At 41.5% G+C, this 23,909-nt stretch overlaps 1 protein-coding gene across 1 annotated transcript in view; it reads right to left on the bottom strand.

Moving 5' to 3' along the window:
- Nucleotides 1–23,909, bottom strand: part of RASGRF2 (Ras protein specific guanine nucleotide releasing factor 2) — a 229,871-nt gene that overhangs the window by 112,290 nt on the left and 93,672 nt on the right. Inside the window, exons 6-12 of the mRNA XM_019796394.2 lie at nt 19,638–19,717; nt 19,055–19,248; nt 13,634–13,743; nt 12,752–12,870; nt 6,681–6,841; nt 5,716–5,782; nt 5,032–5,168 (exon numbers count right to left, since the gene is read on the bottom strand). Coding sequence (XP_019651953.1) covers nt 5,032–5,168; nt 5,716–5,782; nt 6,681–6,841; nt 12,752–12,870; nt 13,634–13,743; nt 19,055–19,248; nt 19,638–19,717 — 868 coding nt within the window. The remainder of the gene's footprint in view (nt 1–5,031; nt 5,169–5,715; nt 5,783–6,680; nt 6,842–12,751; nt 12,871–13,633; nt 13,744–19,054; nt 19,249–19,637; nt 19,718–23,909) is intronic.

Here is a 23,909-nt window from a genome sequence, read left to right as displayed (position 1 = left end):
AGCTGGTCCTTAGACAACTGCTGAGAATGACTTCTCCAACAAGGTCTTTTGAGGATCTTGCTTAAGGCAATACCTGCTCAAAGATCACTGGTCTACTGGGATCTATCACCACCCTTTTTACCTTCTAACACTTCTAAGTAGTGGGAAGAAAGGTTAGATTCAATTTTTCTCTTTTAAATCACCTTTTTATGTTAAAGTAAAAAATTCCCTATTGATTCTAAAGAAGCTATTTTAAGGGCGAAAGCATGTGAGAGTGTTATAGGTTTGTCTACACAACATGTACATTTTCACACATCTGCCCAAACCAAGCTCAGAGGGGAATTTTAATTCTGCATTTTAGTTAATACCCATAATTACGGAAAAATCTGTTTAATACACCATTATGTATGATAAGAAGACAAGCATAAATGAATGCACTATATTGAAATGAATGGTCAAATCCTCAGCCTCAAATTTTTCCCTATAAATAGATGAAAAGGGAAGAATTATTGGTCAAGACCATTAGCTATTTGTTCATTTTGTTGGAGGTGCCAACAGTTAATTATGGCCCTACTGGTGTAACTAAAGGTGTAATTAATCATTCAAGCAATTGTTACTTCTAAAAATTACAGCTTCAGAGAAAAAGGTCTGGCAAAACCAATAGCCTTAATTTTTGTATCGAGTTCTTTATGTGAAACTAGGATTGTATCAATATTCAGAAACCACTTTATTATCTTAAATAAGAGCCATATGTGATTAGCATAATATGGTACAATAACTTTAGCAAGGTGGCTTTAAATCAAGTCACAAAAAAATTAAGATCTAGCAAAATAGAGTGACAAAAAAAAGATGATAAAATAATGGAGAACATATTCATAATTTGACTTGAAGGAAAATGTTTATTTCTCTAGTCTGTAGGGATAGCTCCAATGAATAAATGTCCACCTGACATAAACAGATAAGAAACAGAAACGATAGAAAATGTTAATCATATTGATAGTTATAAAAATGTAAATCAAAACCAGTAAAGAATCGTACCACTTTTCCATTAGATAGGAAGATGTGATAAATATGACAAAACTCAACGATGGCACAGGACTCAGAAAAAAGTTGCACAGGTATCTTGCTGATGATGCAGTGAAATGACAAGTTACAGATTTCTTGCGTTTTGGCAGTCTGTCAAGTCATGAATCAGGAAGTCATGGAAGTGATCAGTCCCTCTGTACCAACCTTACCCTCTGTGGGGAAGGTATGCCAACAAGGGACCTTGAAAGGGAAAGTAACTCCCTGTGTAACAATGTTTGGCACCACATCACATATTAATGCTAAAACCTAGAATATATCCAACTATTTAGGAAAACCTGGAAAACTGGTATGTTAATGTGGTAGTGTGTGTGGCCATTTGAAGACACCAATATGAAGAATCTTCAGGAATATCGAAAGATGTAAATGAGGTAAAACACGAAAATGATGTATATATACACTGGGAGCCAAACTTTAAAATTATTTCTGTATGGCAGACTGTGGAGTTTTTAGAAATGGACACCACTGATTCTCAGGGCAAAAGTTCTCCAATTTAACTGTGCAAAAGTGATCTGTGGAGCTTGTTAAACCTGGGGGGCTGTCTGGAATGTAGACTCGGGAACCTGCAGGCTTACAAAAACCCTCAGGCAACTCTACCATAGTTATCTGTGGAAATACTTTGATAAATATTAATTTAGTGTGCTGAGTATTGGGAGTATTTTTAGCTCCTTTTTATGTCCACATTTTTACGTATACATAATAAAATATTAAACAGTACATTTCAAGCATTCAGTGGGCTCACCTTATTAATAATGAATATGTCCAGAGACATATTGGGAGACTGACAAATACCATCAATGTATCTATAGCACATAATATTCCCCATAAAATGAAAATACTTTAAGCAGAGAACAAAGCCAGTTGAGATGCAGGCTGCTAGGTGGCAGGCTAGGCTCAACCCGCAGAGCAGCACTCTGTCCCTACAACCCACTAATCAAACCCCACATTGGGCAAAATCGCTAAGTACCTCAGAGCGCTCACCACTGGACTCAGCCCTTAGTAGCAGTGGACGCCTGACCACTCCCTCCTCCTTGGGACATTTTCCTCACTTGACTTCCAGGACACCACACCCTCATGGCTGTCCTACCACACTAGAGGAACGTTCTCAGTCCTCTCGCTGTTCTCCAAGACCCCTGACAGTCCATGTCCCTTTCCTTGTTTCTATCTCTACTTATTCCCTAGGTGGTCTCAATACTCTCACAACCTTAAATATGACCTAAATGACACAGACTCTCCCACCTGGACCTCTCCCCTAAACCCTGGACTGCTGCTCACTTAACGACTCCACGCAAATGTCTAACAGCCTTCTGAAACTGAACCTATCTAGAGTAAGCTTCTGATATTCACCGCAAACCTCCATTAACGACAACTCCATTCTTCCAGTTGCTCAGGCCAAAAACTCTGAAGACATCCTTGACTCTTCTTTTTCTCTCACAACCCAAACATAAGCCATAATAAAACCCTGTTGGCTCTACCTTCAAAATGAATCCAGAATCACAACCCTTATCTCCAGCTCCATTCCTGTCATGCAGATCAGAGTGTTCAGGAACTTTCACTTGGGTTACTCCAGCAGCTTCTCATTCAGCTCCCTGCTGCCACTCTTGCCCTCTGCTCCCAGTCCATATGCAACAGGACAGGCAAAGAGATCTCTTTAAAACTCAAGTCAGATCATGGAATTCCTTTGTCAAACTCTTTAAGAGCTTTTCATCTGACTCAGAGCACAAGCTAAAACCCTTCCATTGGTTTAGGGCCCCTCTCTGGTTGGACCTCCGTTACCTCTCTGTCTTCCTACTTTAGAGTCTTCTCAATGGCTCTTCCCTCTCTTTGAAATCACTTTCCCTTCATCACATATCTACATAGTATTTCTATCACCCGCTACAGTCTTTGTTTGGATGTCTCCTGCAGCCTACCCCCTGTACTGCAATCTTTCCTATTCTGTCCTATCCCCTTCTAGCAGTGCCTGATATATACCACCACTGCATAAATATATTTGCTGAATGAATGAAATAATTTGTGTCAAAGCCACACAACATCAAGGCTCCATCAAACATAGCAATTCCATGAATTATATCATTGTCACTCAAAAAGATAGAACTTTCTGTTAGCTTTATTCTCTAATTCACTTGTAGATACAATCTAGAAGAATGTAACATACTAGCCATAGAGACTTGGGGAAAAATATGAAGACGTTGTATACTTCAGCCTCGAGATGGAGCCTGAGTAGGAAGACTCACGTGGATGCTTATGGCAGACAAAGCATTGTACCCTTTCTTTATAAAACCAGTTACAGGATCATCCATGCACCCAAGGGTCTTTCTTGCGTAGCAGTGCCTCACCAGGCATGATAATGAAGCTTTGGAGCCTTTATCAATTCTGTATCTTAGAAGCCTCAGTCATAGCATAAGGTAGAAGCTAGAAGCAGCTAGTAAATCACCTTTGTCTACTCCTATTCTCCTCATTCTTTCTACTTATCTTGGCTTCACAACACCTACAAAATTTTGTTGCATTAAGTTGTCCACTGACCTTTCTTCCCTACTGGCCTGCCTATCTTTTTGAGGCCAGGGATCATCGCATTTCCCTGATAGATACCTACACAAGACCTGGTAGTGTATGTTGATTGCTCAAAAAACATTCCTAGAATCAGTGAGTGATTCAGTTTCATAAGGTAAGAGATGTATTACAAACAGAGACTAAAGTATTAATTCATACAGCACAGAGCTAATGAAAGTATTAATAAATCACCACAAGGATATAATTATGCAAATACAGAAGATCCCATGTTTTCATTTTTCTGGCCAGAGAAATGCCTTCACTTCAAGCTATTTATTCACCATCAAAGGAGTCCTGGGGGTATATAAGCAAAATCCAGCACTCCTGTACAGGTTGTTGAGAATGCTAATCAAAGACCTGGATTAGGTTTCACTCCTGACTCAACGCAGTCGTGTAACTTTGGACAAACAGCCTTCTAAACCTCAGGTTCCTCACCTGTGAAATGGGCTGATACTTGTTTACCTTCAGAATACTATTATCACAATCAAATTAGATTATGTCTGTAAGCTTTCTTTTGACATATTGTCTATTTTCCCTCAGTTTTCAGTCACTCAGAAAAAATTAACATTTTTACCTAAGTTTTACACATAAATTACTATGTGCTCTTCAGAAAAAAAGAAGGCATTTGAATCTACAGTACATTCTTTTTCCATTTGCCCCAATCTTCTTTGAGTTAATAACATAGAAAATAATCACCAAGTCTTCTTTTAATATTTTCCTTACATGAACATTTTTCTCCTATATAGGCTAATGGAGTAAAAACTAATGTGGAGCTTGAATTTAGGAATGCTTAAGCCCAATCACAAGTTTTGATATATTTCCGATTTCTGAATAAATGCAGCAATTCCTTAACTGGGCATTGCGGATCACGGAAAAGGAAACAAATCTGTTGCCTGATTTTTTTCGATATAAAATACAGGAAAGCTCATTTTCAGGTTTCATACTATAGACGGTACCTCTTCTCTGATGTGATTCTTCCATTTGTGATTTCTCACCACAGCCCTTGTTAGCTGTTTTTGTATCTCTCACCATTTTCCTACGTCAGAAACAAGTAAGCCAAAGATAATCTAGTGCGGGGGCGGGGGGGGGGGGCACTGGAGAGTTTATTCCTAACGGGGCAATTTTAACACTGCTCAACACAATTGATTACACTTACAGCCTGTACAAAAATGCCCAGGAACTAACATGCAAGTACCACATTTCAGGTAAATTTTAACCTTACAAAGAAAAACAAACAACAGTAACAAATGGTCCCAGCTAACAAGATACACAGGGGTGATAGCAGTGACCAGAGCAACCAGGTGTAAGTTTTTTAATAAAAACAAAATAACTAAAAAATCTCCCCCCTCTAAGTTTATATTGTGAAATTAAAAACAACAACAACAACAACACAACTTATGGCAGATGCCACTTGCTTACCTGACTTATGTCGCTCATCCAGGCAGCTTTCTCCTGGCGCGAAGGTGCTAACAAGACTACAGTGAAGGGGGCAGAATCAGGGGGCTCCACTACTATTTTAAAATCCAGGTGTCCGAACACTTGCCCAGAACCTTTGGCTTCAACACACGCAAAGCAAACAATTAGATGTGAATACAAAAATGTGAGTGACAGCTGCTTTCACAGAGTTCTAGTAAGATGATTGATGTGTCTTCAAATCCAGAATTTCATTTCAGCAACATGGTACTTCTTGGGCAAGGGGAAGCCTTTACTAAGCTCAGAAATACATAAAGAAGCTGAGCTCAGCGGGTTACTCAGGACTAGGATCCCTGTCTCCTACTCACTTCCTGGTTTTTTTTTTTTTTAATTTCCATAATCTACAGAATGCCAACACTCTCTAATTCAATTCCTTTCTTCTCTGTCTGCCACTGAAAAAGTCCCCATTATGAGACCAATTCAGTGAACTGTGAATTCCCAAAGTTTGCCACTCCCACATCAATCACAGGTTAAATGATTCAACAGAACTTTTCATATATAAATGACTTCAGGGAGTGTATTCTCCACATCTTCCCTGCCTCCTTAAGCAGCTCGTTTTAGCTGCAAGGAGATAACAGCCCTAAGACTTTGTTATTCTACCGTAATTCTAAGAGATAGAAAGTGACTTACAGTCATCATCACTTGCATCAGGCTCCTCAATCAACGTACATTCTATTAGAGAGAGAACCCCACCTGTCTGGAAACAAACCAGTTTCTCGTTAAGAGGCTGACAGTCTTGCATACGTGGGGAAGCTCAGATTTATAAACCTTTCATTCAAATTGCCACAGAAGAAAGCACAACAGTTCTGCATCATAAATAATTTTTCATAGATTTCAGAACTAAATATAGTTGCGTAAAAGTAAACTCACTGAACGTCATGATTCTTCTCCCCCAACCCACTCTCACTCCTAGTGTTTACAAATTGAGCAAGTCGGCCTGTGGGAGACTGGTTGGCACCTTGAGAGTGAACGCATCTGAGCCCACCAGCCAGGGAGCGCTGTATACGCGGTCCAAAGCCATCGACGTGGCGCGGGGTGAGATTTCAGGCACTAAGAGCAGAAGGTAGAGATAGGCAAACTTCGCCTATAAAGAGCCGGATAGTACATCATTTAGGCTTTCCAAGCCATATGATCTCTATCGCAGCCACTCCAACCTGCCATTTTAAAGAGCATGAGAGCGGCCGGACAATACGTAAACACGTGCGTGGCGGCGTGACAATTAAACTGTATTAACAAGCAACAGGCTGCGGCTGTGGTTTGCCGGCTCTCCGTATACAGCAAGATAAAATAGCATATAGCAAATATTAGATCAGTACACTGTAGTGATTTAACAGGATTTTTGTAGCTTAATAGTCGTCATTTTTTCCAGGTGATTTTAATTGCACTTCTTTATGGAAATACACACTTAAATTTCTATTATTTTGGATACCATTGGCAACAAAGTACATGTCAAGCTTAGCAACCGCACATTGCCTCACTATGCACTTGTGACAGTCTGGGTTTTATGATACCAGGCATGGGAAAGCCATAATTAAATTAACCTCAGCGCCTCTCGAGTGCATGGACATAAGTGAAATAGTCATGTAAACCCGTACCTTGAGCAGATGCAGCTTTCCTCCCGAGCTTCTCGTACAAATTAAAAAGTGTTTTGTAAATAAGAAGCATTGTCTTTCTCCTTCCTTTTTCAAAGACAATGAACCCAGGCGAACTTTACTAAGTTTCCCCCTCTCAACAGAAGGTACTTGAATAAGAGAACCTGGTGATCACAAAAGTGAAGAATACACAGCAATTAAAATTCTGTCAAGTGAAAGCTGTTCTTGATGCAATAAATTCTAGGGACTGTTTCCCAAGATACCAAGGACTTATTCGATGCGCCACTGGAAGTAAAGCCGCTACACTCTGGGCAGAAGAGACAATGCATTGAGTTTTAAGGGTCCAAGTAATTCCTACTACTTTTGTGAAACACTTCAAACTTGATTATTCATCTATAAACTTTAAAATAAGTTGGAAAGAAAGCCACGCTGGAATTCAAACAAGGCACTTCTGCCATCTGTCCCTTGGTGATCTGATCTCAGTCAACTTATTAAGAATAAGAATATTGTATAATTACATATAATAATAATAACATAATAAAAATAGAATTTATTCTTCCTGAGGCCATGAGGGTAGACAAAGAACATATTAGTAAAGTTTACTTCATATTTAAAAAATGAAATTTATAGTGCATGTATACTATAAAGATATACAAATTATACAATTCAGTGCAATTTAGTTAATCTTTAAAGGGCAGTTATTTCAGGTTACATTTAAATTATGTATGATGGGGTGCGTAGGTGGCTCAGTCAGTTGGGTGTCTGACTCTTAATTTTGGCTCAGGCCGTGACCTTGGGGTTGTGGGATCAAGCCCCACACAGGCTCTGCGCTGGGCGTGGAGACTGCTTGGGTTCTCACTCTTCCTTTCCCTTTGCCCCTCCCCCTCTTGTGCTCTCATGCACTCTCTCTCTCTCAAATAAAATATAAATAAATAAATAAAGTGTGAGAAAAATTCTTTGTGGGATCTAAATGGAAGAGAAGTCATAAAGTCCATACTCAGAGCATGCCTGTGAGCAAACCTGTCTTCCATTCAATGCGAGAAGCTCTACATAGACTTTATAATTTCACCCTAATAATGACCTCCCTCTCCCCACAAAATAAAATTCCAATCTAAGTTAGATATCAAACCAAAAAGTACTGGAAAGATTCTTGTAAATACCTTGACTTCTGAATTATCTTGAGTCGGCAGTATTTCTACTATTTGTTCAATCTACCACCTACCCCAAATGCAGCCTTACAAAGGCACACATCAGTCCCGCAAGAACCATTAAATGCATATCCAACCCTTTAATATTAACAGGGCTCAGCACTAAAAAATGAGATTGCAGGCAACCTCATTTCCTCTACATACATTTTCTGCATTTCTTAATTTTTTTTAATGAGTATAGATTACTTCCATAAGTGGGCAAAACCCCACGAAAGTTGCTCGTATTTGTAAAATGGTAAAACATGACTGTGGGTCACAAAATGTTCACATTAGCATAGGAATGTTCCAAATAGCATCTACTTTTTAACAGAGAACTAAAGAAGTGCGTGGGGGGCAAGGGGGTTCCAAGCCTCCATGTCCAGATTCCATCTAGTCAGGTGAGTGTTTAGGTGGGGCTGCCTGACAGAGGCAAAGTAGGCAGCTATTGGAGGGTGGGGGCAAAGAATAGCATGGAAGGAGTCCTGGGGGAGGGTGTGGGACTGGGGAACAAACGGCAGGAGAAGGCTTGACGCCACTGAAGAGAAGGGGTAAGAGGAAAGGGAAAGGAGGAGGTGAGGCAGGTGGGAGCAAGCTGTCAGAGAACACAGGCAGCAAGTAATTAAATTCGAAGAGTAAAGGAGGGGTGGGGAGAGCAGAAGGCAGAATGCCTAGGGAAGAAATGAGCGAGTAATAGAACAATTGTACTCATGGGGCTCAAGGGTGGAATCAAAGCCAAAGGAGCTCCTTCGGAGGACCTGGCTCACCCCTTAGTTCACAGAAGGGAAAACTGAGGCCCGAAGAGCTAAGTAGCTCTTTTAAGGTCACACCGGAGTGAGCGGCAATGCCAGGAGATAGCAGCGGATTCAGCAACATTAAAACTGACCCTTGGGAAGGGATCGGATGGGAGAAGACAGTACATTCTAGCTTTGCCATGGGTGGTCGTGAGATCAGTTAGGGCAGAGTGAAAGACTGGAGCTTAAGACAAACATCCTGGTGGATAAACAGGTCTAGGAGTCATTTTCAGAAAGGTTATCACCAAGTTCATGAAGACTCAATATCATGTGTTATTAAGCGCTTCTAGCATTTAGTGATTTTGTAAAACAGAAATTACAGAATACACCGTTAGCTCATATATTAGTAATACTGTGAATTTCACCTTTCAGGGAAGAAAAATAAATGTGGGATCATTTGTACAGTACACTAATCTGTTTGATCCGTAACTGTTCATGTCACTATGTATATTAGGTATATACAGAAGTCTATACATCAGAATTAAAAGTGAGCAATTTCAACACTATTGTTTGGTTTATAAAATAATCATATTGGAAAAAACATGTTAGGCGAATTTTTTTTCACATTTCATTTTATGTTTGACTTGGTGTTTCAACACAACATAAGACTTGGAGACTCCTCTCTAATACAAATTAAAGGAATATTTAGTATTAAATTAGTAATTCCTCCATATCAGAACATTGCTGCAACACAGTCCATTGCATCTCTATCGTCGATCAACCTAACAATTGGGGTCAATTTACAACAAAACTCCTGTTAATTCAATCACTAAATTCCGAAAGAGTGGCATTCAAGACTGGCTAATGCCCTTATTCTTCATTCCATTCAGTAGTGAGAAGCAACAAAGAGCAATTTCCAGGTTATTTGGTTAGGTATTTGAGAAGGTACAATTATTTCCAGACCCCATGTTACAATTCCAAAGAACACTGCTACACTGAAAGGACATGATTTCCAGTCTGGGAACGATTAAAGTACCACAGACGTCCAGGTCTCATTCAAAATGCATTTAGCTCTGAAATCGGTCACCTTCACTTAATGATTCTAATTCACATTTCCAGACATTGACTCTGCATAATGGGTATTGTGCAAAATGTCAATTTAGAGTGCCTTATCGTCTACTAAATATCCATATATATTTCATGTTATTGAAAAACAGAAACTCGTTCTAAAATTTAGATCTTAGTTTTTAAATTTACATCATATTCTCACAGGCACTAGTCTAGGTGCTCTTGTGAGCATTACTAGTTCATGTAATCTTCACTACATCCCTCAAAGTTGGGTACTATTAACTCCAATGTAAGAAGAGCAAACTGAGGCAAAGGAAATTTAAGTAAATTGCCCAGTATCCTACAACAAGGAAGAGGAGGCAGGAGTTGACCTCCAGTGACATGGCTATACTGTCTTCCTATTATTGCCTCGGACTCTTACACTTTGGTTCCACAAACTTTGAGTAGATTTTAGAAAATGAATGACATTATCAGACCGCCATATGATATAGTCCTTTGCATTCTGCTCATCAACTGTTTAATAATTAGAAACAATGTACAGTAAAGCTTCTGTTATTTCGATCACTAAATTCCCACAGATTGACATTCGAGATTAGCTGATGCCCCTATTTCAAGGAGAACTTTTGGATGACCTGCATGGCTTCTTTTTTCTAGTCCTCAAAATAACAACTCATTTATGATTGAAACCACACATATATTTGTGCATATGCACATACACACACACACTGAAACATACCTCATACCATCCCTAAAAGTAAATAACACAAATACTAGTGGACAATTAGAGCTAAGTTGTAGTCCATTTCAAAGAAAATAGAATCCTTCAGGTTTAAAAGAATAAGAAGCCAGCCTCACTGGGTTTTAAAATCTGTTAAGGGTATTTAGGAGAAGTGATAATAGGAGCAACCCAAGCAAAACGATGTAAACTTCCCAAATTATATGTCATTGGATGCTTTTCTACCTTCAGATTCAGGTCTGATTTTTTAAAACCAACTTTATTGAATAATTCCTAAAGACACTAACCAGCCAAACAATACAGAAAAATACTGTAAAAACAAATCAGTATATCAACAGTACAATAATAACATCGGATATATTAATAGGTGACAGTAGTGCTTTAAACATGTGGCACAAACAGGCAATCAATAACATCTGGACAGGAATCAAAGGGAGAAGCGGCTCATGAGTGCTTTCCCTCCAGGTGCATTGAAAAAAAAAATGACTTATTCAATATACTTGGCCTTCCAGCATTTTTCATTAGAGATGTTTTTTCAAACTTAGGTAAGAGCAGTCTAAGTTTATAGAAATAAATGTTTATGCATCATAATACTTATCAATCAAAAGATCTTTCAGAAATAGAATACTAGTTACAGAAACATTTGTTTGCATTCTCACGTATTATAAAGCTCTAGTCAATTAGCATTTTTTCCATGAACCCCAAACACAAGAAAAATACAAAACAAGGTATCTAACAACCAAAACTGCAATTCAACAAGCAATTCAATTTACTCCAGTGACCGTCTTTCAGGTATCTATAATGGAAAGCAGCATATAAGGCAGGAGAGAACTCATAAACACGGTCCTTCAGAGTTACAATGGCTGGGAGCGAATGGCGTGCCAACGTGTACCTGTAATAAACAAGAGGACGAAACACATGCACGAGGAGTGAGGGGCCTCGAAACCAGGAGGAAGGAAAATTCATTCTAACTGGCGGGAAGGGGAGAGAAAGATGAGGAGAAAATTGTAAAAGGCTCCCCAGAGGTGTCTGACTTGAGCCCGGGAGGACAAGCCAAACTTCCGTAGGCACAGAAGGGATGGATAAGGGCAGTCCCTGTCCCCAGGCTGGGGACAGCGCATGGGAAGGCACAGAGCCAGGCAAGGGCCAGGAAGGTAGGAAGCCATGTGGGGACACAGTCTGTGCGGAGGAAGAGAGGGGGATTAGGAAGGCCTGGTGTTGTTAGCATTATAGTCCACTATATTTAAAGGAAAATCAGTATCAAAAGCCAAAAATGAGAGAAGTTATCATTTCCTAAAATATACTTCCAAACTTTAACATATGTGTAATTTCTCTCTCTGTAAATAAATAATGGAAAATAGAACAGCGCATGTTACATTTTTTAAGTATTCTGTGCAAAAATTTATGTTCACAGCTCAAACAATGTCTTGTTGGATGAGGTAAAAAAAAAATGTTAAGCAGCACATTTTGGTAGGCAACGGAAATGCAAGTATCTTCAAATGATATCGGCACATTAGGAACAGGCACTACATTAAAGGTTAATCCTAGTTCGTGCCACTGCTCACCAAGTTCAAACTATAAATGTGGGCAATGCGTCGTCTCACATCAGCTCCATGGGGCATGCTCCCTCCCCTCAGAGCACCTAAGCACTGAGCAAGGGCTGTGCCTGAGGTTTAGAGCCCTGGAGGGAGACGCGCTGTGAGGCGGCTGCTTCTCCAGTTCCAACACTCCAAAAGCTTCATACACTAGGAGATGCTTGCAAAGCACACATCCCACCAACAAGACACATTTCACCATTGCCAAAGCCCGGCGGGGGTCAAGAGACATCTCACTGGGCAACTGGAGCTGCCAACAGAATCAAATCATGTCATGTGGGGCTGATCCAGAAGTGCTGATGAAGAAGGGGAACAAGAGACAGCTGTTTTCACTGCGGACATTGTCCCCACCGCTATGTGAAAGGGCTTTGAGTAATGCAAGTTTCTCTTGGGCCTCGGCCTGCGTATCGTCGCCACCTGGCTCTGCCACTCCCATCGGCCAGACCGATCTGTCCTCCTTGGAGCTGTAGAGAACGTCTGGTCCACTGAGGAGGACAGTCCAGTCAGAATGTAACTTATTGTCCCACTCGTGCTTTACTATTATTGTGTTGCTGTTTTTCATGGCCCCTGAAAAGAAACAGCACAAAGGTGGGCCTCAACCACAGCCTCAGTCAAGGCCATGGGGATGTCTTGCATGAACGGTATCAATCACACAGCTACATCAAGCCTGCTCCAAAATGCCTTCCGGGTTCTGCCAGTGATACTGTGACAGTCGCAGACATTGCTAAGACCGTGGGTCCGCCGAACAAGGACTTACCTTGGCGGATGAAAGTCTGGCTGGTGTCCAGCAAGATATCACAGCCCTCTACGATCATTCTTTCTATGGCAAGGTTCTTCCTTATGTTTTCAGTGTCACTCACTTCATCATGCATTATCCTGTCAGACACAGCACGGACAGATCTCAGGGAGAGAGATTTTCTATATACTAGCCGGTATGCAAAGAGCTCTATCTGGGATGCTCAGTTTTGAACTTGGATCAGTTTAACTGAGGCTGTGGGGAGAGCAGACCTCCAGGCTTCATCGGGCCATGACTCAAACTGAAGCCAACGTATGTAACGATTCTAAATGACAAGTGGGTCAGCGACTCAAGTACCCTGGGGATACTGCTTATAAATGCAACAGGAAAGCAACATATTATTTTATGAACAGCTCCCTTCATTGAAATTAGAATGCCATATCTTAGAGGTGGAGCAAATCAGAGACCTTTATACCATTTATTCCATATAAGCTGAAGGATCACAGATGTAAATAATTCCCTGAAACAGTGAAAAGTCACGGAAAAATCCAAAATACACTTTCTTTAGCTTCTTGCCAAATATGAACACAAAGATACAACTAAAAATCATTTTCCTATTATGCCAAAAGAAATGTTAACATTTTCTAGCTTAGACCCAAATATACCTATAATCTCAATTACATAAATTCACATGTTATAAAAACATATTTTTTCTTCTTGGTTAAAATTAATGTGTATGCTGATTCAGCACCACCTGAAGAGCTAGCATTTCACGTCCAGGCGAATCTGAGAAGCTGCCCTGTGTCTTGCTTCTTGTTCCCTGGACATAAATCTATTAGGTTTCCACAGAGACCAACTTACTGCTTTCTCGAACCAAGCCTTTATCATCAGTTCTCCACATACCTGGATAGTTCCTCTAGTTTCGATTTAGCAAACTCCAGACTTTTCCTTTCCACATGCTCATGGGGAGTATGAGCTAGGAGTTCATGAAGTGTGATGATATACCTGGGGATCTAAAGGCAATGAAGGCCGGCATGAGCAAGAGGTCAGCATGAGTAACCCCGGGACATTCTCTACTGTGCCACCACCATGTCTGAGAAGCTCATCTCTACTTTCACAGCTGTGAAATGAACTATGAGTCAAACTTCACACACACACACACACACACACACATTGACCAACAACACAAGAAAAGAGTAATAAAATATTATGTTCCAAAGAAAGAGTTGTTTCTTTAGATTTTTTAATATAATCTTTTATTTCCTAATCATAAGATTTGAAAATTGGTTCATAGGGAAACACACAGTGATTATCAAGTCACATGAGTCTGTATTTTAGATATATTGTTCAAAATGTTTTTTTATTTGAGAAAGAGAGAGAACACGAGTGAGGGGGAGGGACAGAAAGAGAGAGAGGGATAAGCGGACTCCCTGCTGAGCAGGGAGCCCCACACAGAGCTCGATCCCAGGACCCTGAGATCATGACCTAAGCCAAAGTCAGTGCTTAACCGATTGAGCCAACCAGGCACCCCCACAATTTTTTTAAAAAATTCATAATCCTACTGCTATGTTGTAAGAATTAAAACTTGGGAGAAGATATATTCACCTTTATTAAATTCTCATCCTACTTCACCTTAACTCATCCTTCTAGCAGTAAAAAGTGTTGTTTAATTACGTTATTTACTTATACTTTTGTTTATGGATAAACTATCTGAATTCTGTCAAAAGCAGAAACTCCACCAGCCCTATGAAGATTTTAATAGAATACAGTAGAGATTTAACTCAAGTTATAGTGATCCTACATATTCATTTTTTACTGGCTTACAGACTAAAATTTTTTAGAAAGCTGGGGTAGTGGGTTTAATTTTAACAACAACATGCATGAACAACAGGAACCGTAATACCGCCGCTATGCGTCAGATCGGAGCTCGAGGTTGGCGTGTACACCCAGAGCTCCATAGCAACGTAAGGGTTATTTCCCCATTTTACAGAGCTAAGGAGGAAACAAAGAGTGAAGCGGTCTCACAGTAAATGCCACAGCCAGCCACGATCATGGCTCTAACTGGTGCACGAGCCCACTGGGTCCCTTCTGTGGGGCCTGACATCTCACTGGGCCCTTGAAAGGACTTGTGAAAATGAAGAAAGTAAAATAGGCTTCAGGGAGCTGGGCGAGCTCCTTCCCTCCTGTCCCAAGGTGTCCGCAGCTCCATCCATGGATGTGCTTTTGCACTCGTGCAGGTGGTGGCCTTCGTGGGGTTATGTACTGTTGTTTACTGCAGGCCCATGTGTATGCATGAGCACAAAGGGCAGTGTCATCAGCACAGACACGGATCTGCAGCTGACACTCTGGGACCGCGTCCTAGGGAATGTCATTGTATTAAGGTTTTGGAAGTTCAGACTCCTTAGAGGAGGGAGACCGCTCCCTCTGTAAGACATGTGGAGGACACTATCTGTCTCTCCATCCCATAAAACCTCTCCTGGGAAAGGCCCCGAGATACGTACACTTTCACATATCCCTTCCACCCAATGGCATGAAGGATAACAGTTGCCTCTAAGTCAGCAGTCCTGCAAGAAAATCAAGGCAATCAACAGCTAATGCGCTAAATTTTTCATAACAAAGAAGGTAGGAGTGGGAGAGCCTGACACTTACATTGCAGGCACTGAAAACCCACAAAACTAAGTTTAGTCAATAGCTTCACAATCTTCCCCCATTAATTAAATCTATTTTAGAGAGCTCCTTGGCTAAGATTCAAGTAGATGGATTTGGAATTCAGAGACTGGCCCTCTCTACTTTCTGCTGGAGGAAAAAACGAGCCTGAAGCTGCCAAGAAGCCGGGAAAGGGCATTCTGCAGAGAAGAGCACGGCTGTCCTAAGAGCTCATCTGTAAGGCCAAGAGCTGATTACAAATCTGTTCCCCCCACCGAAACCAAGAATTACAGTAAGTGCTGTCCAGATGAATCCTAGTTCTCCTTTCAGTTATGGAACAATCCTTGTCACTTTATAAACATTAATTAGCTTGCTCTCCAATTACAGTGAAGAGGTGGCTGGAGCTCCAAGTGGCTACTTTCTGGAGAACATCTCGCAGCACTGTTCTTGTCAGGGGCAGATGGCATGATTGGCTTACCTATGGGTTTATGAGCAGCTGAAGCCAATTTAAACAGTACCCGTCAAGCCACTGTCTTTGCTAATTAAAAATTATATTAATGACTACATTATTTTCCGTAACAAATTTTTTCTTGGCAACACTTGGACTTATTGGTCTGATAGTTCAATTAAGGATAAATTGAACTATCATCCAAATTCTACCATTCCTCCATGTTTCCATAGCTCAACATAGGGTGTTAACAGCAGGAACGGACTTGATAAAGAGCCCAGAAAAAGGTAGACCGTCACACCTTTCTCTTCTACATACACACAGGCTAAAGGCCGGCAATCGCCTCTCTGTGCCCACACCAACCTCTGCCCCCATGTCTAGACTCAAGAGAAAGTATGGCCAGAGGTCCCTTGGTGGCATGAACCAGGGTCACCTCTCCTAATGCTGCCTTATAGCAGAAGAAGTGTAGTGCCTCTGCCTCGTCCCAAGGTCCGGCCTCCACTAGAGCAAAGTGTGGGTGCCGAGGTACCACTGCCTACACAGACAGACAGGGGGAAGCAGCAACAGTTACATCCTCCGAGGGAGCCAACGCTTCCTTGACTATTTCCCCTCATTTGTGAAAGAGCCCAAAGGGAACAAGAAGGACAGATGAACCCAGTAAGAAGAAACCTTCAAGGTTCTAGAAGGGGCAATTTCCCCCCAAGTGTTCCATATGGTCACTCCTAGGGAGAAGGCGAGAAGAAGAGACACCAAATGAACAAGACAGAGGAGAGACACCCAAGGAGAAGGAGGCTCTTCGGTAGCAAATTCTGATGGTTTCCCCTCTTGGTCTGTTCAAAATAGTTATAGGGAAGCCAATAAAATAAATGGGACAATTCAATGTTCTTTCAATTTGCACATTTCTTGCAGTTTGGACCAACTCTGGCTAAATTCTTCAAGTTTGAGGTTTCTCCCGGAAGAGTGGTTCTCATAACCAGTGCCTTCGGTCTGGAAGAAGCCAGAGAACCTCAACGTCTGACCCTTCAACTGAATTCTAGGGTTTGGGTCCACCGCAGCCTTGGGGTAAGTGTTCCTGAACAAACACCAGGCTCCTCGCACAGCCATGTAGTTACCCAACCCAAACTTTTAGAACCAGTGTAGTCCCCCTAGGATTCCAGAGTCAGAGAGCTGGAGCTCTGGGAGATGACTAGAGCTCAGGTGCCTCAGTTTTAAGAGTAAGAAACTGAGATTTAGATTGGTTCAATTATTTTCCTCAATGATACAAATGAAGAGTGAGCAAGACATCCAGGTCTCCTAAAAAGTCTCAGTCCAATGGTTCTTTCCTGACACTATGGGAATTCTTTGGAGTCCATCAAAGTGCGAAGCCATTCTTATTGGGCTTAAAATCCATGGCAAAGGAGGGCAGGTGGTAGGAGAGTATCTCAGCATTTGTAAGATGGTCCAAAGGGCTTTCCAAGGTCCTACATTCTACTGCGTTTGGACACCTCCCCTAACGCAGTTGTGTCACTTTAAAACATTGAGTGAGGGGCACCTGGGGGTTCAGTTGGTTAAGCATCTGCCTCAGCTCAGGTCATTATCCCAGGGTCCTGGGATCAAGTCCCGAGTCAGGCTCCCTGCTCAGCGGGAGTCTGCTTCTCCCTCTCCCTCTGCCCCTCTATCCTGCTCCTGCGCACGCTCTCTCTCTCTCAAATAAGTAAATAAAATCTTAAAATAAAATAAAACACTAAGAGAATGACACCAAGGGGAAATTAAATAGGCCTTGGGAAGACATCAATGGGCTGTCAGAAAGGGAGCTAGGTACCTCCCTGAATGTCCCATGTGCCTTTCACAACTCTATCTTTGAATATTCACCTCAGTAGAAGTTGCTGAAAAAACACAATTTCATGTATTTAATCATAACCCGGAGGTAACTGCCAAAGGTTCAAACAGAATTTCAGAACATTGCACTATATTAAGTTTGTTTCACTATAAATAAGAGCTTAAATTACAATTTTTATAAGGTTAAAAAAAAAGCAAACTTTCTTTTTGCTTTGAAGTTTTTCTTGCAAAATATTTCCTCAGAGGGGCAAAGTTCAAACAACTCAGCTCCATGAAAGAACACAATAACATTATAAAGTTTCACTGTATTTAAGTTGTTTCAAATGCATCCTCTTGGTTTTCAAAAATCTTACTAAACCTCTATGGTGACTTCCAGGATTTCAAGCAGGGTTGACAAACTTTAGGACAAACAATTATGAACCAGAGCAACATTTTTTTCTGAGGCTACAAAACGATCGGCCGGGGTCAGTGATGCCTGTTCAGGGGGGCAAAGCTCTTCTCAGAAGCCCTAGCACATGATGAGGAGAATGGGTTTACCACATGACAATCTGGAGGCCTGGCCAGAAGCCCCGTAAATTCCACAATGAGAACAGTCAATGCCTGTCCAAAAGAACAGAACTGACACTTCTCAAAAGAATAGGAGACTCGATTCACATTTTGGCCTCCACAGTCCTCACTCAAGGACTCTTAATGGTAAAGCCCTAGATAGAGGCAAGAACACAAGGGTGCTTGATCCCTCGGGGTGCTCTAGTGCCAGAAAGTAAATGTAAGGACAAGCCCCAGCCTCAAAGCAGCAACCCGACTAGGGGCCGAGGGTCCCCAGGTCCAGCCAGGGACCCCAGAGCCTCCACAGCTTCTGTGACCGGGCGCATCCTCCTTTTGCTCCCAGAGCTCCAGACAAGCTCAAGATGAGCTGCACAGGCAATTGTAACGGGGCGGGGAGGATGGGCAGGAAAACAAAGACTTTCCCAGCAGTCTCTCCACCCCGCAGGAGCCTTTTATGCAGCCAGCAGAGACTGGAACTTTTGCACAGCATCCTATTTCTGTAAACCTGATAATATTTTTAAACATGCTGGAGGAGGAGACTCCATGGAAGAAGTCTGTGTGGAATCTTTCTGTAAAGAGAAAATTGTGCTATTTTGCAAAAAAATCCTTCCTGATTTAATTGCTCCAAAAATGCCTGGCTTAAAGAAAAAAAAAAAAGATGCCTGCTTGTCTTCCCTATACTACACAGAGAGAAAATGTGTGGCATATATTTGTTTATCTCAGGGTCGAGCTCAAGACGACAGATGACTGCATGTGTGCCGTAATTCCCCACAGGGCATCCTTACACACCTTGCTCCGGTCCCCCTTGGTATCAGCACGACCAGACTGTAATCAGTGACTTCTGAAATGCATCCCAGATGACTTACCTGGAACATTGGATAGGTCAGGAACGTTTCCAGCATCCTCCCCTCACAGGCAGGGTTGGCTTCATACTGTTTTAAGAGTTTGTCAAAATCTCTGTTTTGCTTACAATTGGCAAGCACTTGGAGGCTGTACTGGTGATTACGCACAAATTCTTGATAAATGTTCAACATGGGGAGCAAAATATCAAACAAATCAGCTGGAAAAAAGAAGTAAACATGGCAGCTTCTCTTTGTGCTTGGTAAATTATCAAAAGGGTGAGGAGAGACTGTTCCCTCCACGGGACTGGCCGAGAGCAGCTCCCAGCACCGGGGTCACACGTGCGTGGGGCCTCCCAGTTCAGATACCTGAATGACTGATCTGGTAGAATGCACCCGGGGGCAGGGCGCAACTCTAGCCCCACATGCACCAGGACAGGCCAGGGGAAAGAAAGGGCTGAAGGGCAGAGAAACACATGCCCAGTACCTAAGGAAGTTCACAGGTCAACAGGGAAATTCAGACAGCGTAGACTGAATGATGCTGAAGTTATTTTACTTTAACTATAGTCATATTAAGAAAAAATCTTTTATCTCTAAACCATGCACTTACCTAAAATTAGAGTAGGCCAGTTTGCTATCCTTGCTTTCAGTCCTTGGTGAAATATTTCATGAAGAAACATGATCGTTTCGCTATTTAAAAAAATGGAAAAATAATATAATCCAGTCATTGTAAAGTGCCTATTTTGTTAAAGAAGCCCACTGAGTCCTTAAAGCTTTAATAAGTACATGATAGATATGCCTCCCAGGGCCTCCAAACTGTTTACCCAATAATAATATGGATTGCACTAGCCCTCATAAAGCAAGGTGCCTTTCAGACAATCTTTTTTTAAAGATTTTATTTATCTATTTGTCAGAGAGAGAGAGCACAAGCAGGGGGAGCAGCAGGGGAGAAGCAGGCTCCCCACTGAGCAAGGAGCCCAATGCGGGACTCAATTCCAGGGCCCTGGGATCGTGACCTGAGCAGAAGGCAGATGCTTAACCAACTGAGCCAACCAGGCATCACCCTTCCAGACAATCTTAAAAATTCAAAGAAAATTTTGAGCTAAGCTTCAAATACTGGAAGCACCAAATCACTGTCATATAACTCTATCAATTTATAATAGAAACATCTTTCTACTGTTAGAATGTAGCACTTCAACTGATAATCAAAAAATTAGTTGTGATCCTTTTTCTCTTAGATTTAATCCTAGATGATAACTCAGGGAAAGGACTGTCTCTTTCATTAAAATGAGTTTTGACAGAGACGGGGGAAAATCCATCGCGAAGTTTTGGCAGAACTCTACCGTAACCACTCCTAGGACTCCCAAGACGGAAATGAGAAAGAATCCTCTGAAACAGACAAAGCTTACATGGAGAGACTAATATAAGAACGATGCATTGTTAGAGATCCATATTTCTAAAGGGTTCAAGAAGAGTAATTACCAAAGCAACTTTTGCTTTCTCCTCATTACAATTAACCCACTGGCATGAACCTCTACAGCCTTTTCTGAACTAACGCATCCACACGATCAAATACAGAATCGTGCATGTAAGTGAGACAGTCGGTTTGTTGAAGTCAAATTCCACTACAAGAAACATCAATGGGAAATCCTTAACTTTTTCCAAGTGGTCCCTGAAACAAAATACACACTGCTTGATTTATTTTTCTTTTATAGAAATGTTAACTAAGCAGTGTTTGTTGTTCAAGGATTTCAACCAAAGCTAGTTTGGTGGATATAGTATATTAGTCTTTCAACCTCTGTCCCATCCTCCTTCTAGGTGGACAAGACGGAAAGCTAAAGCTACGCTCCCCAGCCCCCCTTGTAAATGCGGTTCTGGATGTAAGTTCCGTGCCACCAGGTGCACCGACAGATGCACTTGGGAAGACAGGGAAGGCAGGAGTAGAGTGATTTTCCTGTGGCTGAAAATCAGTCATGGAGATGTGCGTGAGTGAGGGGCCATTCCAGCACCCGGCTTCAGCGTTCTGGTTTCTAGGCAACAGCTTCCCGGACCTGAGAGGCAGATACGGCAGCAACAGTGGTGGCTGTACTTTGCTAACCACTGAAACATGTCTGCGGTGCCGTGCCCTTGAACTCAAAGCTCCAGCGGCAGCTCCCTGACGTTACTCATCTAGCGCCTCCAAAGACTTCTGGAAGCAGTGAACTCCCTCCGCTCCCACAGAGGCTTCTCTTTTTAAATGTATATAACTGATTTAAATGCATTTAACTGATATATCTACTTTCATATTTTGATACCTGGATGGTTAGAAAACAGATGAAACAATCCTGCACGTAGATAGGGAGGTGATTCTTTTTAAGTATAGACTCGTGAAACTCAAAAAAATCGGGGTGGTGTGTGGCTTAGTTGGTTGAACATCAGACTCTTGGTTTCAGCTCAGGTCATGATCTCAGGGTCGTGAGATCGAGCCCCTTGTCGGAGCTCGCAGAGTCTGCTTGTCCCTCACCCTCAGCCTCCCCCTGCTTGCTCACTCTCTCTCTCATAAATAAATTTAAAAATCTTAAAAAAAAAAGAAATTCAAAAAAATTGACCTGCCATAACTGTACCTCCCACTTAAAGGCAAGGAAAGGAATCCAGTTAAACAACAGCAATGACAACAAACACCCTATAAGCCTCAGCTGTAAAAACAAACCCCTTCAGTATGTTAACTGGAATTAAAATAAAAACTTCTTTTAAAAAAGCAAAAAAAAAAAAAAGAAACACATATCTTAAAAATAAATAAAATAAAAAAATAAAAACAAACCTCTTCAAATCTCCATTAAGGACTAGGTATAGTCAACAACTGCTAACTGTCTAACCGTGTGAAGAGCTTACAGCCTGGCCTTCCACGAGGCACGGCACATCCCGACTCCGAATTTAAACAATATGACCAACCTGGCCTTCCACATTGCAGATCAGGCAATACAGCAGTAACAACTCCCCACAGGAGACCTAAGAGCCATGCACTGTGGGCTCTGCCGCCATCACCAGAGTGCAGTTTACCATCCTGCCCACTGTCCTCAGAGCTGTTGGAATGACATGCTTGGGTGACTGAAGCATCGCCCACATGCGAGCCTCGCAGCCTGAGGAGCCCCCCCTTAGGTCCCTTGCAATGTCCCACACACTTGAGCGCGACCATTGCCCCCTCATGTTGGGGAGATCTCCCTCCCACCTCACAACAGAGAAGCTTCTAACCCTCTGTTAACAAGTTACCATCCAGGGGTACCTGGTGGCTCAGTCAGTTGAGTGTCTGACTCCTGGTTTCAGCTCAGGTCGTGATCTCAGGGCGTTGAGATCAGCCCCAAGACGTGCTCTGCACTCAGCATAGAGTCTGTTAGACATTCTATTTCTCCCTCTCCATCTCCCTCTGCCCCTCCCCTCTCAAATAAATAAATAAATAGCTTAAAAAACCAAGTTACTGTCCATCAACCACTCTTTCTGCAGTCATCTATAGACCCCCAGCCATGCCTTTTTAAATATTTAAATGCATTTCAATTACGATCTATGATTTAGTCCCTAATATCTTCCTTACAGTATGGGTTTTCACTTTATAAAAACCTAGGGAAAATAACTTTTACTTCAGAATTGCCAATAACTTAAAGAAAATGCAGGCTGGGGGATGGATAAAATAAAGGGAATTGAGAGTACACATACCCTGTTGAGCGCTGAGTAATGTATAGAATTGTTGAATCATTACACTGTACATCTGAAACTAATATAACACTGTATGTCAACTATACTTCAATAATAAAAGAAAAATAAATAAATAAGATAAATGCAAAAAAGCCTAATTCTTTAAAATCCAAAATAAAACACATTCCAATAATTTTTGCTCTTTTTCTTAAAAAAATTTTTTTACTATGGTTGATACACAATATTACATTACTTTCAGGTGTACAATTACTAATTTGACAAGTTTATACATTATACTATGCTCACCACAAGCGTAACTACCATCTCTCCTGTTATATCACTATTACAATGCAATTGACTATACTTCTTATGCTCTGCTTTTTATTCCCATGGCTTACTCATCCCATAGCTGGATGCCTGTATCTCCCTCTCCCCTTCACCCATTTTGCCCATCCCCTTACCCACCTCTCCTCTGGCAACCATCAGTTTGTTCTCTGTATTTATAGGTCTGATTCCACTTTTTGTTTGTTTATTTATTTATTTATTTAATTTTAGATCCCACTTTTGAGTGGAACCACATGGTATTTGTCTTTCTTAGTCTGACTTATATCACTTAGTAAAACACTCTCCCCATCCATGTTGTCTCACATAGCACAATCTCACCCCTTTTTATAGCTGTGTAATATTCCAGTGTGTGTGTGTGTGTGTGTGCATGTGTACATACCCCCCACTTTTTCCTTATCCATTGGTCTATTGATGGACACTGAAGTTACTTCCTTAAAGGAATATACAGACAAACATACAGGTGTGTGGAACATGTTAACTAACAAAACTAATATGTTACTTTTCCAGGTTTTTATAAAAACAAGTAAACAAAAAAGTGGGGTAGGAACACAAACTGTGTTGTGCCCCAGTCCCTCTGACTTGGAGAGTACCTATGCAGCTCTTCTGCCACTTGGCAAAGTTCTAGCGTTGTCTCTTTTTTTATATGCCAGTTGCTCTTTTAAACTGTGGCTTTTACTCTGTGCCCAAGGACAGAGGAATCTGCTCCTGGACCCTCAGTACTCCCTAGTCCCACTGCTGTTTGTAGCATCAAGGGTTGATTCCCTTTGTTACCATGTCTCCCTCTCTCTTGCTGGTCTCTTGCCCTTCTCTCTGTCTTTGGTTATGCAGAAACTGTTCAGTCAAGCCCTCAGTTCTTCTTCAGGAGGAA

This window comes from Ailuropoda melanoleuca, chromosome 3 (assembly GCF_002007445.2).
Source record: "Ailuropoda melanoleuca isolate Jingjing chromosome 3, ASM200744v2, whole genome shotgun sequence".
Lineage (NCBI taxonomy): Eukaryota > Metazoa > Chordata > Mammalia > Carnivora > Ursidae > Ailuropoda > Ailuropoda melanoleuca.
Note: the sequence above shows the minus strand (reverse complement) of the source record. Positions and strands in the feature narration are given on the sequence as shown.